General features: G+C 56.5%; 1 protein-coding gene across 1 annotated transcript; it reads left to right on the forward strand.

Annotated features, from left to right (window-relative positions):
* Positions 1–2835: 2835 nt before the first annotated feature.
* Positions 2836–15403, forward strand: GUCY2D (guanylate cyclase 2D, retinal). Its single transcript, XM_041769897.1, has 18 exons — positions 2836–3568; positions 3666–3970; positions 6246–6597; positions 6993–7077; positions 7312–7414; positions 7806–7907; positions 9433–9513; positions 11354–11560; positions 11647–11803; positions 12162–12311; positions 12916–13064; positions 13549–13712; positions 13811–14003; positions 14220–14394; positions 14645–14743; positions 14861–14955; positions 15076–15161; positions 15286–15403. The coding sequence occupies exons 1-18, from the start codon at positions 2836–2838 to the stop codon at positions 15377–15379; spliced, it is 3330 nt and encodes a 1109-aa protein (XP_041625831.1). The 3' UTR covers positions 15380–15403.
* The last annotated feature ends 1232 nt before the right edge of the window (positions 15404–16635 follow it).

Here is a 16635-nt window from a genome sequence, read left to right on the forward strand (position 1 = left end):
GAGAAATCCTTTCCTACCCTGATTTGATATAGATATTCTTTTTTAACCTAAAAGCTTTTTTTATTAACATTGTATTTTGAAATAATTTTAAGCTTACAAAATGTTGCAAAATTAAAAATGGTACAAAGAGCACTCATACACCCTTTACCTAGTTGACCTAGTGTTAACATTTTATGCATTATTCATTTGATACATATAATATATGCAAGACAGCATATGTAATACATACACATATCATATTTCTCCTTGACTATATGAAGGCATGTGACATACATCATGGTACTTTACAGCTAGATGCTCTGGTGTGTATTTCCTAGGAGTAGGGATAGTCTGTTACATTACTACAGACCAGTTATCAACTTCATAAATTTACACGGATAAAATAGTTTTTATCAAACCTCCCATTCATATCTCAATTTTGCCAGTCAACAACTTTGATGTGGACATTCTCCATAGCCTTTCCATAACTCTATAAATCATATAATCATATAGTAGTTTTAGATGATTATTTTTATAAGTTTATTTAATTTTTTAAAAAATATTTTATTTATTTATTCATGAGGGGACACACACAAAGAGACAGAGACACAGGCAGAGGGAGAAGCAGGTTCCCTGCAGGGAGCCTGATATGGGACTGATCCCAGGACCCCGGGGTCACAACTTGAGCTGAAGGCAGATGCTCAACCACTGAGCCACCCAGGTGTCCCTAATTTGTTTTAGTAATCTCTACACCTACCATGGGGCTCGAACTCACAACCCCGAGCTCTAGGGTCACATGCTCTTCCAACTGAGCCAGCCCAGATGCCCCATAATCTTAGAGCAGTTTTAAATGCAGGATCCAAACCAGGGGTAGGTATCACATTGAACTGTCATGTCTTTTTTGCTTCCTTTAATCTAGAATACTTCCTTAACCTTTATTTGTCTTATTTAATACTGACATTTTTGAAAAATACAGTCCCCTCTCCCCCATTTTAGTAGAATGTTCCTCATTTTGTGTTTATCCAGTTTGCTCATGATTTAGGTTGGTGAAAGCAGTCTTGGCTGGAGCTCTGCACAGCTGCGTGGTGTGCGGTACTGCATCTATGCAGTGTCGTGGAGATGCAGTATTGTCTTTCTCGAGGCATCATGTCTGGAGGCACATGTCTATCTGCCACCCATTGGTTAACTTCGATCCCTGGTTCTAATTCTTGTCCAATCTCTCCCCTGTATGATAATGCTTTCTATATTTTGTGCTTCCTTCCAACTGGTAAGTCTTCTAGGGAGATGCTTTAAGACATCCAAGCCTCCCCCTTCTTGTGACAATTTCCCCGTAGCGTTATCAGCACCCACTGATGATTCTTGCCTGGTCCAATCTTTGCCATGATGGTTGAAAAATGAATCACCTAAATGTTTTTAAGTTTTATTATGTGTGCCTTTAAATTAATTTGATTTTATATAGTGTGAGGAATCTTATCCTATCCCTTCACCTCTCTCATATGTCTAACGACTCGGCTTCATTTATGGAATAGCTCATTCTTTTCCCATTGGCAAGAAATGTCCACTTTCTCATGTGTCGAATTTTCATTTTTGCTGGGTTTGTTCCAGGGTTCTCTATTCTGTTACTCCGTTCTATTGGTCTATTTGTTTATTTCCACACCAATACTATAGTGTCTTAAGTCCTATCACTTCGTAATAAATTCTGATGTATGGTAGAGCAAGTGACCCATCACCTACTCCTTTAAATTTGTCTCAGCCATCTTTGTCATCCAGGCACTCTATTCACTATCACAAGTAATTTTCACAACAACCTTTGGAGAGGTGAAGCAACTTTCCCAAGGTCACAAAGCCAGGAAGGAGGAATCTGACCCCTGGTCTGCCCAAGGCCAGAGCTCTTTGTGTTATTTCCCAGGGTTCTGACTTCCCAAGGCCCAAGGGCCAGTTTTCCAGGCATGGAGAAGTGGGAAATCAGAGAATTAAGTGTGGGCCGATGAGAGAAGAGAGATATCAGTCTGGTTTGAGCTGGGTCTCTGGGGTATGGACTTTGCCAGCCAAGGGATGGGGCCTCTGGAGGCAATGAACTTGAGAGACACCCCCTTCCCCCCCCAAAACCGATCACCCACAGGTGATGGGCTCATCTTCCAGCTTTCCAGGCTGAGCAGGGTAAGGTGGCAGCAGTTTGAGAAGGGACACCTGCAGCTGCTTTCATGTTGGGTGTCTGGTGCCAGGGCTGAGATGCATGGAGGAGACGGGATCTGTGGGCTGCCTGCCTGCCTGCCTGCCTGGAGGCCAGGATAGATTCCACTCCAGGGAGCCCCATCCTCCCCCAACTCCTCCCTGACAGATTAAGGAACCCTAATCAGCTTGGGAAGATTAAGGGCTCTGGACAGCTGTTCCCACACCCCCACCCTGGGCCGCGCTGGCAAAGAGACCTGTGGGAGGACGTCAGAAGGGGGATCAGCCCTGTGACCCCTCACCCCCAGCCTGGGCCCGCGCCCCGGACTTTCCGGTGAGTGGCAAAGGCCCCTTGGCCAGGACCCGGGTCCTTTCTGCCCCAAGTGGGTGTACGGAGGGAGTGGGCATGTCTCCCCTGACCCCTGTTGGCTCTGAGGAGAGAGGAGGGGCAGGCGAGAAGGGAACAGGAAGCAAAGGAAACAGGGGTTTGGGGTGAGGGGTGCAGTGGGCTTCCAGGCCATGCCCTTAACCCCCGGAGGGTCGTCCAAGCCAGAGCTGGGGCTATGGCAGTGGCCTCCAGGGTTAGTTGGGCTTTGAGAAGCTGGGGGTTGCAGAGAGGGCCCTGAGAGAGTTCTGGGGGCCTCGCCGCTCATCGCACCCCGCTTCTGCTCCCAGAAGCCGGCGATGAGCGCGTGCGCCCTCCTGGCGGGTGGGCTCCCCGACCCCCGTCTCTGCGGCCCCGCGCGGTGGGCTCGGTCCCCGCCCGGCATCCCCGGGGCCCCGCCCTGGCCCCAGCCCCGGCTCCGGCTCCTGCTGCTACTGCTCCTCCTGCCGCCCTCCGCCCTCTCCGCCGTCTTCACCGTCGGGGTGCTGGGCCCCTGGGCCTGCGACCCCATCTTCGCCCGCGCCCGCCCGGACCTGGCCGCCCGCCTGGCCGCCGCCCGCCTGAACCGCGACGCAGCCCTGGAAGGCGGGCCCCGCTTCGAGGTGACGCTGCTGCCCGAGCCTTGCCGGACGCCGGGCTCCCTGGGGGCCGTGTCCTCCGCGCTGGGCCGCGTCTCGGGCCTCGTGGGGCCGGTGAACCCCGCAGCCTGCCGGCCGGCCGAGCTACTGGCCCAGGAGGCGGGGGTGGCGCTGGTGCCCTGGAGCTGCCCGGGGACGCGGGCGGGGGGCACCACAGCCCCCGCCGGGACGCCGGCGGCCGATGCTCTGTACGCCCTGCTCCGCGCCTTCCGCTGGGCGCGCGTGGCCCTAATCACCGCGCCCCAGGACCTGTGGGTGGAGGCGGGGCGCGCGCTGTCGGCCGCGCTCAGGGCCCGGGGTCTGCCCGTGGCGCTGGTGACCACCATGGAGCCCTCAGACCTGTTTGGGGCCCGGGAGGCCCTGAGGAGGGTCCAGGACGGGCCCAGAGTCAGAGGTAGGCTCCCCTGCAGGGCGCGGGGGCGGGGGGGGGGGGGGGCGGCGCCGGCAGGCAGCGGGGCCGGCGGTGAGCCCGAGTGTCCGACGGTCCGCAGCGGTGATCATGGTGATGCACTCGGTGCTGCTGGGCGGCGAGGAGCAGCGCTGTCTGCTGCAGGCTGCGGAAGAGCTGGGCCTGGCCGATGGCTCCCTGGTCTTCCTGCCCTTCGACACGCTGCACTACGCCTTGTCCCCGGGCCCAGAGGCCTTGGCCGCGCTCGCCAACAGCTCACAGCTGCGGAGGGCCCACGATGCGGTGCTCATCCTGACGCGTCACTGTCCCCCAGGGGGCAGCGTGATGGACAGCCTGCGCAGGGCCCAGGAGCACCAGGAGCTGCCCTCGGACCTCGATCTGCAGCAGGTAGAGGGACCAGGGAGGAGGGCAGAGGGGAGGATATGCCGGAGAGGGGGGAGGAGGATGGAGCTAATGGGAGCCGGGAGCCCTGCACCAGTAGAGAGAGAGACCAACTAGCAGCCCCTCCTGTTCTGTCGTTTTCTGGGTAAAGTAGAGGCTCTGACCTTGCTCGGGCCATGTTAGTGTGTTGGGATTGCTTCTAGAGTGTAGACATGAGACCTCTCCAGCCCAGCTCCAGTCACTAGACCCTATGAACTCAACACTGCAGTCCGCTTCAAAGTAAACCCACTTCCAGCACCATGGCCACACATGATCTGTAATACAGAACAGGAAGGAGCAAGGATGCAGATCCAATCTCCACACCCCATGTAGAGGGGTTTCCTCTGGGGCTTCATCTAGTGGTAATAGCTTTTTGGCAGCCTTGCCATCTCGTGAGGAGCAGAAAGGTCCCTAGGTGGAACCAGGAGTTTCCATAATCATTTAGATCCACGGCTTACACCCAAACAACCAGCTGAGATCCCCTGAGAATCCAGAATCCCCGTTCAGACCGTCTGACTCCATACAATTCCTAGAAAGGGGAAAGGGCTGGAAAGCACTAAGAGGGAAGGGAGTTTGGATGTCAGTGGGCAATAAACTAACCACCCCAAAGGTGCTGTGAGTCGAGGCAGGTTGAAATATTCTCCACCAACACCCCTAGTCTCCTCCTGGAAGATTTGGGGGAGCCAGTAGCAGAAGGATGGGACTAGTCAATAAGAAGGGGAGAACAAGAGTCAGGAACGTGGTGAGATGGGATGGGGGGGTGGGTGGAGAAAGTGGTGAAAAGCATCTTCAGTTCTCAGCTACTGGCTCCTTCTGAGATCCCTAGGAAGTCATCCTTGATTCTTCTCACCTTCCCCCCAACCCCTACATCCAGACGTCAAGTCCTGACAGTTTTACTTTGTAAAAGTCATTTGAATCCGTCCACTTTCTCCATTCCCCCAACACTGTCCTGGTTCAGGACACAGCACCTCTGATCAAAATCTTGAAGCAGCATCTCCCCAATAGTCTCTGCTTCCACGCTTACCTGTCCTGGGCCTTTCTCCACCCAATAATCAGTTCAAACTTCAGAAATCTGGCAAATCTGACTCTGCCACACCCCTGTTCAGAGCCTCCCAGGGGCTTCTCTTGTCCTGGATAGAAGCAGGTGTCTTCACACAGTTTACCAGGTCTCTTGGTCTTCCTCTCTCTTCCACCTTCCCTGACATTCAGCCAGATGGAGCAACTTTGGGTTTCCTAAATGTGCCTTTCTCTTTTGCCTCTGTACTGCTGGGTGTACTCTTCCCTGGCCCTCCTCTCCCCCAGATAATTCTGACTCATCCTCTGAAGGATGGTCACTTCTAGAAGCCTTCTCCTCCTCTTCCTCCCTCCTCCCCCTGTCCCCACCCCTTGCACTACCTCAGCCTCCCTGTCTGTCTCCCTAACTAGATGAAAGATTCCTTGGGACAGGGACTTTATCTTACCTACCACTTTACACAGTGCCTGGCACTGGGGAGAGATGGAAACTGGGAAAAATAAGCTTGATGACATGGGGTGAGAGCCTTGGGGAAAGAAAAGAAGGAAAAATAGAAAATGGAAGCCAACCAAAAGATAGGAAAGGAGGCTTTTAGGTGAATGAGAAGTAATGATATTAAAACTACAAGCAGGACGACCAATTGGAAAGGGAAGAGAGGAGCTGCAGGTGATGGAGAGTAGGGATAACCAGGGGCGAGAGAGTGGAAAGAGGAAGGTCGGTGGGTAAGAGGGAAGAGGAGAGAGCCAATGGGGAGAGAGGAGGAGAGGAGAGAGAGCCACCAGTGGGGAGAGAGGAAGAGAGGAGTGGGCCAATGGGGAGAGAGGAGGAGAGAGCCAGGGGGAGAGAGAGAGAATGAGAATGAGAGAGAGAGAGAGAGAGAGAGAGGGAGAGAGAGAGAGGGGAAGAGAGTGAGCCAATGAAGGAGGGGAGGAGTAAGCCGATGGGGGGCTGGGGGGCGGAGAGTGTGAGCCAATGGGGAGGAGGAGGAGAAGGAGAGAGAGAGAGAGAGAGAGAGAAACAGAGAGAGAGAGAGAACCAATGAGGAGAGAGGGAAAGCGAGCGAGCCAATGGGGAGAGAGAGAGGAGGTTGCCTCCACTGAGGGACACAGGGAAGCACCCCAGAAGTGTGAACAGTCTATACCCTCGGGCCTTGAGGGCTTGAAAAGAGCCATGAGAAGCCAGGAGGTGGGCGGAGAGCCCGGGCCCTGAGTCCCTGCTGTCCTGGCGCAGGTGTCCCCGCTCTTCGGCACCATCTACGACGCGGTCCTCCTGCTGGCGGGGGGCGTCGCACAGGCACGGGCGGCCGCAGGGGGCGGCTGGGTGTCAGGAGCCGCGGTAGCCCACCACATCCCGGATGCCCAGGTCCCCGGCTTCTGTGGGGCCCTGGGAGGAGCCCAGGAGCCACCGTTTGTGCTGCTGGACACGGACGCGGCGGGGGACCAGCTCTTCACCACATACATGCTGGACCCCACCCGGGGCTCCCTCCTCTCAGCTGGGACCCCCGTGCATTTCCCTAGAGGGGGAGGAACACCTGGGTCCGATCCCTCATGCTGGTTCGAGCCAGGTGTCATCTGCAACGGAGGTGAGGGCGAGCACCCCAGTGCCACCCCCACCCCATTTTCCAATGCCTGCCCTGGGACAGTCACAGTCAACACAGACCCTCCACAAAGTGGTGAAAGACAGTCAACTCTCATCCTGTAACTCCTTCCAGAGCCTTCTCACACCCCTGGCTTGTGCAGAACCTCTCCCTTGCCACCCCCCCCCCCCCCCCCCCCCCCCCCCCCCCGCCCAATGCCCTCTTGGAACCTTTCTAGCATCTCCCCTTTGCAGAATCCATGGCCTTTCCCCAGACCTGGTCCTGGGCTTCCATCCACCTTCCCTAGAGCATCCGCCATCTGACATGACTGCAACCTCCATAGAGAGGGTGCCTCCCTCAGGCCACCATCCTCAGTGTCCCTCCTCTCACTGCCTCTGCAGGAGTGGAGCCCGGCCTTGTCTTTCTCGGCTTCCTCCTGGTGGTTGGGATGGGGCTGACTGGGGCGTTCCTGGCCCATTATTTGAGGTGAGTATGGGAGTGAGGTAAGTAGGAGGTGAGCTTAGCTCCCCACCTTCCAGAATTGCATCTGTGCAGCAAAGACAGCAGGCTGGACCCACTCAAGAGTAGAAAAAGGGAGGATTGGGGTCTGCCCCAAAAGGCAGGCAGACCAGAGGATGTTTGGTTTGGGGACAGCTGGTCTCCCCTGAACCAACGTGATCCTCTGCCAGCTTCCTCGCTAATGCCCTTTCCCTCTACCAGACATCGGCTACTTCACATCCAAATGGTCTCTGGCCCCAACAAGATCATCCTGACTCTGGACGATGTCACCTTTCTCCACCCGCATGGGGGCAGCACGCGAAAGGTGGGACAGCAGGGAGCCAGGTCTCCAAGTGTTCCCTGTATATCTGCTCCCCTGCCTGGGCCAGCCCTCACCCTAGCCCCCACCTGGGAAGGCCTGCTTCCTGCCCTGGTTCCATCTCAGGTCTGAGCTCTGGGGGTGTGCAGTGAGAGTAAGAGCCCCTGTCCCCACTGCTTTCCTGGGGCAGTTTCTAGCTTTTCCAAGAAAAGCTACTTGTTAGCTTTGTAAACTGTAAAGTGCAGTGCTATGAGGAGGTAATATCATTATCACTTTCCTAAATTGAGATTTCTTCCCCTTCCCCTCTGTAACCATCAGAACTCAGGCTGACCTCAACCTATGACTTGACCCCACAGTATACTTTGACTCTTTCCACTGATTGGCCTCTACCCTCCAGGTGGTCCAGGGAAGTCGCTCGAGTCTAGCCGCCCGCAGTACATCAGACATTCGCAGCGTCCCCAGCCAGCCCTTGGATAACTCCAACATTGGCCTCTTTGAAGTGAGTCTTACTCCTAGCCAGGCCCAGCTCTATTCCTGGACTTGTATCATATCCTGCAGGCTCCAGGAAATGGTGATAGGAGTCCAGAATGGGCTTTAGGGAGAGGTCATGGGTTCCCCAATGGGGAGCATCTGAGATTCCTTCCTGCCCCAAAATTATGCCTTAGCCTTTATCCAGATGAGAGCTCCTTGAAGGCCAATCACAGTGGCTCAGAAGCTGGAGGCCTGACTGGTGGGGGTGTGTGTACTGGGACCATGCAGCCTGGTGTGGCCACTGAAGCCATCCCCTGCCCTGTTGGGATCCCCTGTCCCTGTCCCCTCAGTCATCCAAGATTTCAGGTTACCAGAGGACACAGGCCTCCCTGGAAAGTTTGGGGCAGAGCAGCATCTGGGATGTGGCCTCATGGTCACAAAGAGGACATTTCTAGGGCATGGATTATTCAGGATGGGAAGTTTCCAGATGGGGTTATCTCCCACTCAAGAGCCCCATCCAGCATTTCCACCCAGTTCAGCTCAGATTCAGGAACAGCAAGCCTTAGAGGGGAGAAAAGAAAGTCATAAAAGGGCGTTAGGATCTCAACTATGGGTCAGCTGATCTGAATGTGGTGGGATGTGGGCAAAATTGTGAACAGAGTCAGAGGGAGCTCAGCTAATCAAGAGTCGGTGGATATTTAGAGCTCCCGAGTGTCAGAGAACGCAGAGGCTCCCGCCCTGTCACCTAGAGGCCACTGCCAGCTGCTTCTCAGGGGAGCACTATTGTCATTTGGGGCAAGCTGTTACTCCTCCATAAGGGACTACCCTGTGCCTTCAGGAATGGATAGCGTCTCTTGTCCTGTCCGCTAAACACAGTTCCCGATTAAGAATGTCTCATATTTATTTCCAAATGCTCTTTAGGGAGTCAATACCTAACCACCAGGATTCCCCTCTAGTCCAAATCCCTCACTGGCAGACGAGGCTGGCTACATAGGTCGCAAAGCCTAAGGCAGAATTAAAGTGAAGGGTTCCTTGTTCATCCAGGGTGACAATGCAGATGGGTGAACCAAACACAGGCGCTTCTGAGCGTGGGGCCCAGTGGGACTGCTGGGGCTGTGTCCCCGTGAACCAGCCCACCAGCCCGACTGACAGCTAAGGATAGGGAGGCTCAGAGCTTGGAGGGAAGCTGCCTATACTTTGCAGTTTGTAATAAAAAGCCCAGACTCCTGACTCCCAGCACAGTGCTCTCTCGTGGCAACAGATGGTGCCAAGAGCTGTGATTTCAGTGACATTTGTGGTAGCAATGGCTTGCTTAATAAGGCTGTTGGTGAGTGCATCTGGGGTGGTGAGGACACCCCTGCAAGGGTGGACTCCCTCCCTCCTGGCTAGCTGTGAAGTGGGCTGGCAGACCTCAGACCTCTTGCCCCTGATGCTCTGTGTCACAGGGAAGATATGTTCTGGGGCAGTGGGCAAGTGAAAATGTAGGGGCCCTAGGGCTCCTTGCCTGGTGGGGTTTTAAGAAACTGAGTTCACTGCTCTCATCTCTACTCCAGGGAGACTGGGTTTGGCTGAAGAAATTCCCCGGGGACCAGCACATAGCCATCCGCCCAGCAACCAAGATGGCCTTCTCCAAGGTGAGGGTGGGCCTGGGCTGGGGTGTGGGGTGGGCATCATTTCCTAACCTCCCTGCCCTCTCTTTGCCCTACCCTACAGAGGTAGACCCCAATGTGGGAGAGACCAAGAGGTCTCAGTGGAGGTGTCCCCTCCTCTCAAAAGCAGATTTCCCATTCCGCTCTCTCATATGCTAGCTCTTTCCTGTGGTGTGCTTGTCATGATATGTTCAATGTGTGCTTGCATGTTTTTTTTTTTAAGATCTTATTTATTTATTCATGAGAGACACAGAGAGAGAAAGAGAGGCAGAGACACAGGCAGAGGGAGAAGCAGGCTCTATGCAGGGAGCCTGATGTGGGACTTGATCCCAGGTCTCCAGGATCAAGCCCTGGGCGGCACTAAACCGCTGAGCCACCAGAGCTGCCCTTGCATGTTTTTTTTTTTTTTTAAGATTAATTAATTTATTTAGAGAAAGATAACATGAGCAGGGGAGAGGCAGAGGGAGAGAATCTCAAGCAGACTCTGTACTGATTGTGGAGCCCCACACGGGGCTCAGTCCCTCGACCCTGAGATCATGACGGGAGCTGAAATCAAGAGTTGGCCGTTTAACCAACTGAGCCACCCAGGTGTTCTTCTAGTTCATTTCTTATCTGCCTCCCTCACTGGACTGTGAGCTAAGTGAGGGTTCCCCCTGCCCCATCATTGCATTTTTGGCACGCAGCACAGTATCTGGAACAGACTAGAGAGACCTAATGAATGTTTGTTGAGTGAGACAATAAGGGCTTTCCAGTTTTGTTGAGCCACTTGTGCAGAATGGCCTAGTTAATGCAAACTGAGTGAGGTGGAAAGCTGGCAAGCAGGCTGTAGACTGTATTCTAGTCCTTTCTCCGTAATGCCCCCCTTACATCATGCAGCCTCGACCTGGCCTCCTTCCCTGACGTCTCCACAGAAGCTTTTGGCCATGGCTGCAGAATGACTTAGGGTCAACAAGCTAAATTACCATTTAATGGCAGGCATCTCAGATGAAAGGTCTTGTCTTACTGGACCAAAAGAAAATCAGAAAGGACAGCCATCACCCATGAACCCCTGTTTTCCTAGCATGCCCAGATTGTGAGGGCCCCTGTCCTTCTCTGGGGCCACAGCTTGACTGCTCAGTCCCTGCCTCCCTAACCTGGGTAGGTGGGGAGTCTCAGACATACTTGACACAGTGACAGGACCAGGCAAAACAGCCCTGAGCTGTCACCAGCACAGCCATTTCTGGTGTTCTTTGGGTTTTTTGTGTGTATGTGTATTTTTTTTTAAGATTTTATTTATTTATTCATGAGAGACAGAGAGAGACGCAGAGACATAGGCAGAAGGAGAAGCAGACTCCCTGTGGGGAGCCTGATGTGGGACCCTAGGATCGTGAGCCAAAGGCAGATGTTCAACCACTGAGTCACCCAGATGCCCCTCTGGTGTTCTCTGAAAGTGGTGGTGCGGCCTCTTCCTGGTTCTCTCTTCAAGGAGGGGAGGGTCGTGGTGCCAGGGGCTTCTGCCTGCGGTGTTTTTTCCTAAAGCCAGGCAGTTCAAAGTCTTACAGCTAAACCATCAGAACCTGCCTGGGTCCTGGCTCCCCGTGCAAGGTTGTCTTTTCAGCCCTAACTTGAAACTAAACCATACTCAGTACCCGAACAGCTGGCCTTTGACCGACTAGTGCCTTCTGCAGAGAGAGGCCATCTGTGGAAGAAATCCCCACGGATCTTTCCACTGGTCATTCTTCTGCCATCTTCCCAGCTGGGACACCCAGAAACAGGCCTGCATAACAGGTCTCCTTCCCACATTGCTTCCAGGGCAGAAAAGGCCCGTTCACTTTCTCCCTCCCAGCTCCGGGAGCTCCGGCATGAGAACGTGGTGCTCTACCTGGGGCTCTTCCTCGGCAGCGGGGGAGCTGGTGGCTCGGCCGCGGGGGCAGGCGTTCTGGCCGTGGTCTCAGAGCACTGTGCCCGGGGCTCCCTCCACGACCTCCTCGCCCAAAGGGACATTAAGCTGGACTGGATGTTCAAGTCCTCCCTCCTGCTGGACCTCATCAAGGTGCGGGGTAAGGGGGTGCGGGGGTGGCGGGGAGGACAGGGCCGGGAACCACGGGGCTGAGGCTGCCTCTTCTCCCACCGCCCCAGGGAATGAGGTATCTGCACCATCGAGGCGTGGCCCACGGGCGCCTGAAGTCGCGGAACTGCGTGGTGGACGGGAGGTTCGTGCTTAAGGTCACGGACCACGGCCACGCGCGACTTATGGAAGCTCAAAGGGTGTTACTGGAGCCTCCCAGCGCGGAGGGTAAGATTCCTGGGCTGCCTCCTGAGGGGACGCAAAGCCCCTGGGATTCCCGTCATTTCCAGCCCCCGCCCCATTCCACAGCCCTGCCACGAAAAGGTCTTGTGACTTTGGGGAGAGGAAGGGTGGGCTCTGTGATGGGGGGGGGGGGCTCACCTTCTCTGAGACCCGTGTTGGTTTTCCCATAGTCCCTCCTGGGGGTAGCTGCAGGCAGCGGGGCCAGACTCAGGCTGGGAGTTGGTGAGTGGGTGCGAGCCTGGCCTTTCCGGTTAGGATGGGGGTCTGTCCCCAGCGCCCCTCTCCCCCGAGGTCCTCCTCATGCCCACGCCCCTTCCCCCCCTTCCCCCCCCGCCGCCCCCAGACCAGCTATGGACAGCCCCGGAGCTGCTTCGGGACCCAGCCCTGGAGCGCCGCGGAACGCTGCCCGGCGACGTCTTCAGCCTGGGCATCATCATGCAGGAGGTCGTGTGTCGCAGCGCCCCCTATGCCATGCTGGAGCTCACTCCCGAGGGTACGCCGCCACCCCCCCACCCCCCCGCACCCCCGCCGGGGCCTTGCGGTGCGCACAGAAAGTCAGCCTGCTGTTAGAGCCTGGGGGGAGCCAGCCTCTTTCCCAGAAGCCCAGAGCTGAGCCTGGGCCACCCCTATGTGGGTCTGAGGGGTCAGAACAGTGGAGAGCCCAGCATAGGGATGGTCACAGGTGGCTCTAAGGCGCCCAGACTTCACTGGTGGCCTCTGTCCTCATCCAGGATCCAACCTGCTCCTTCAAATCCCCAGCAGGGCAGCAGTATTGTGGGAAAGGGGTGAAGAGCATTCCGGTCTGGTTCAAATCCATATTACTTACCATCTATGAGAGTCAGCAAGCTCCTTGATCACCCTCACCCTCCCTCTTCTATGTGCAATGGATGTTAGGCTCCCCCTGTCATCTCTTACCTGCCCCCTGCCCCGCCCCCCGGGATTCAGGGTCCTCTTGTGGCTCCAGCAACCCCTCCCTCACTGCACTCCTCCACCCACTGGAGTTCTGATTTAAAGAACCCCAGTAGAGTCCCCCCATCTTGGGCTTCAGCCATCAGGCCAGAGTCAGGTGGCTCCTCTCGGTCCCTTTATGCCTCCAGAAGTGGTGGAGAGGGTGCGGAGCCCCCCTCCACTGTGCCGGCCCTCTGTGTCCATGGACCAGGCACCTGTGGAGTGCATTCAGCTGATGAAGCAGTGTTGGGCAGAGCACCCTGATCTTCGGCCCTCCTTGGGCCACATCTTCGACCAGGTCAGGGGCTGGGACTGGGCAGGGACTGGGCTGGCCACCTGTTGGCCACCTGGGGAAGCTTCAGGAAGGCAGGATATCAGGATCTCTGCTCTCCAAGGGGTAGTCTGAAGACTGGGTTTAGGTGGGGGCAGAGCTAGAACAGAGGCTGTGGAGGCCTTTGGAGTGCGAGACTGAGTTCTGGGTGGGAGAAATTTTAATTCAATTCAAATGACATTTGAATTGCTTAGCACAGTGTGGCAGAAAGACCTTTGGCCTGGGAATCCAAAGGCTGGGCTGGTTCCAGCACCCTGTCAATGACTAGCTGAGAGCAGCTGACCTCTGGGAACCCTCATTTCCCATATGCCTCCTGATAATGTGTGAAAACATTATCCCCGGAGTAGGGGGCAGGTGATGAGTCAAAAGTGATGGAGGAAGGGGAGGTTCAGGCCTAATACAGCCGCTCTCAAGGGCAGCCCAAGTCCCACCAGCTTCCTCCTCCAACTAGTTTAAAAGCATCAACAAGGGCCGGAAAACCAACATCATTGACTCGATGCTGAGGATGTTGGAGCAGTACTCCAGTAACCTAGAGGACCTGATCCGGGAGCGTACGGAGGAGCTGGAGCTGGAAAAGCAGAAGACCGACAGGCTACTCACGCAGATGCTGCCTCCGTGCGTGCCCAGTGCCCGTGGGGAGGGGGGCAGGGGTAGAGGGGAGGGCAGCTGGAATGCAGCTGGTCTGGGGTAACCCCGCCTCCCGCCATCCCTAGTTCTGTGGCCGAGGCCCTGAAGATGGGGACACCGGTGGAGCCCGAGTATTTTGAGGAGGTGACACTGTACTTCAGTGACATTGTGGGCTTCACGACCATCTCAGCCATGAGTGAGCCCATTGAGGTGGTGGATCTGCTCAACGATCTCTACACCCTCTTCGACGCCATCATCGGCTCCCACGACGTCTACAAGGTGGACTGTGCAGGGGGCAAGGCCTCCTTTGGCTTCCCCAGTTCCCAGCACACCTGCCCCAGTCTTTGGCCCCCCTCCTTCATTTGCCCCAGACCCCAGTCCAGCCCTCCAGGATCGGAAGCCTCCCCAGGATCTCTGCACTAACCCCTGACCAGGGACAATCGCTTGGGGGGAGAGGGGTGCTCAGTACTGAATCCACACTACCCCTTCCCACAGGTGGAGACAATCGGGGACGCCTACATGGTGGCCTCGGGGCTGCCGCAGCGGAACGGGCAGCGACATGCCGCGGAGATCGCCAACATGGCCCTGGACATCCTCAGCGCCGTGGGCTCCTTCCGAATGCGTCACATGCCCGAAGTGCCCGTGCGCATCCGTATTGGCCTGCACTCGGGTACCTAGAGGACTCTGCACCCATCTCCCCCACTGGGGCCCCGCTCCACGTGTCTCAGACAGGACGTAAACCCCCTGGGGGGGGGGCAGAGAGGGCTTGTCTTGAAGCCGCCCTCGCATCCAGGGCACCCCGTTGTGATTGAGAGCATGGCCTTGGGGAGCTGGTGGAGAACATGGGGTGCCAGCGACCCCCGAGGTGCTGGGTGCCACCTGGCAGCCTGCACGGCCACCAACCCTGCGTGTCTCTGCAGGCCCATGCGTGGCCGGCGTGGTGGGCCTCACCATGCCACGGTACTGCCTATTTGGGGACACGGTCAACACCGCCTCGCGCATGGAGTCCACGGGGCTGCGTGAGTGGAGTGGGGCTGGGGGGGCTGGGGGGGATTCACTGAGCAAAGGGGGCGATGGCCCTGGGGCGGGGGACACAGGAGGGGAGTCTCAGAAATCCCCCTCCCTTATTGTTCCAGCTTACCGAATCCACGTGAACATGAGCACCGTGCGGATTCTGCGCGCTCTGGACGAGGGCTTCCAGACGGAGGTGCGTGGCCGCACGGAGCTGAAGGTGAGGCTATAGGCGCGGGGGGGGGGGGGGGGGACGACACGCGAAGGACCTTGGGGTCCCTGGACATCCTCCTGCCTGTACCCCAGCAGCCTAAGTGCTCCCCTCCCCGTGTTCCCCCAGGGCAAGGGCGCCGAAGACACGTACTGGCTGGTGGGCAGACGTGGCTTCAACAAACCCATCCCCAAACCGCCCGACCTGCAACCAGGGTGAGGTGCCAGCCTTCTCCCCGGCTCCAGCTGGGTGCGAGTCTCCCCTCCCCCGCCCCTCTCCTCCTTTCCCCCTCCCCACTCTCCATCTCTGAAGCCACCGCCCTCGCCCTCTCTCCCGCAGTGCCAGCAACCACGGCATCAGTCTGCAGGAGATCCCTCTTGATCGGCGCCAGAAGCTGGAGAAGGCAAGGCCGGGCCAGTTCTCTGGAAAGTGAGGCCCAGCTGGAGCAGGTGCTGCCCCTCTGCTCACAAGGCCCGCTGCCTGTCCCCCCTCGAACTCCAGAGTTGGGGGAATGGGCTCCCCATCAATGGGAGATGCTTTCTGGGGAACAGGCACCTCTTCCCCAGCCTTAGGGCCTAGCCCTACCTGCTGAACTTCCCACCCAAGTCGGAGGTCCCTATCCCTGTGTGAGGAGTGAGCCTAGGCTCGTTCCTAAACCCAGGGATTTTCCTAAACCCAGTGAAGTACCAGCTGCAGGGATTCTGGCTCAGTAGGTCCGGAGTGGTCCAGGAATCTAGACTTGAGAACCCCTATAAAGGTGACCCAAGACCTCTCCTCCGGCCACCCCTACCCTGTGTTAACCAGGCCTCCTTGCCAGGCTGCACAGACTGCAAGAGACACAAGAGATAAGAACTCTAGGGAGCACCACTCATCAGAGGACAAGATGAATGCTGTCTCTAGAGGTCTCTACCTTCCTAGAAGAAACTTTGATCCATGACCCTCTCCTTCCTAGGGGAACCCCCATGACCCCTTTCCACGATTTCCCTCTGAGACACTCCTCTCTCTCTCAGGGTACTGGAAGGTCCTCTTCCTGAAAGTTGCTGCTATAGGTGACCAAAAGTCTGGCTGACACCAGTGGCTTCTAGCCAGCTCTGCCTCAAAGGATTCCGGGCCTTTACAGGTGCTGGCTGCAAATCTGCTGTGTGACCTTGGGAAAAGTCTCGTGCACTCTCTGTGCTTGGGTTCCCCCTCCAGGGCGAACTGAGGAGTGGCCTGTGTGGTTTCCATGCTCCCCTGCTCTGACAGCTGCTTCAGCAGAGTTGGCCTGGGGATATGGGGCACTGGGCTCGGGGCCTCCAGCCCCAGGGTCTCTGAACCCATCAGGAGAGATTGGGGTGGGGATTTTCCACTGTCCAGCGCCTCCCAAGACCCCAGGGATGGGGTGTCTGGGATTGGCCCCAACCCCAGAGGCAGTGGAGGAGACCCTTCCAGCGCAGGGCTGTCACATGGCCTAAGGATGAGCCTCTGTCTAGCTTCCACCGTAGTCCGTCCCCGCCTGTCAGACACTGCTCCCATCGCGACTTGCTCAAGTGCAGAGAAAAGCTGGCTTCAAGGCTTGGGGGAAAGGAAGGCAAATTGGCTGCTCCAAAACTCTGCTAACCAGAACATTCACTGCTTAACTGGGTATCGCTGAGCATCCCTTCTACTTAGATCTTTCCAGCACGCATTAACAACCCCAACCTGCCCCCA

Source organism: Vulpes lagopus, chromosome 10, assembly GCF_018345385.1.
Source record: "Vulpes lagopus strain Blue_001 chromosome 10, ASM1834538v1, whole genome shotgun sequence".
Taxonomy (NCBI): Eukaryota; Metazoa; Chordata; class Mammalia; order Carnivora; family Canidae; genus Vulpes; species Vulpes lagopus.

Excerpts from the sequence above, each read along its gene's own strand:
- GUCY2D (XM_041769897.1), top strand. The coding sequence starts at position 2,836 with ATGAGCGCGTGCGCCCTCCTGGCGGGTGGGCTCCCCGACCCCCGTCTC. Across the intron at positions 11,561-11,646 it reads TCCTGCTGGACCTCATCAAG|GGAATGAGGTATCTGCACCA; the intron begins GTGCGGGGTAAG and ends CCACCGCCCCAG. Across the intron at positions 11,804-12,161 it reads GGAGCCTCCCAGCGCGGAGG|ACCAGCTATGGACAGCCCCG; the intron begins GTAAGATTCCTG and ends CGCCGCCCCCAG.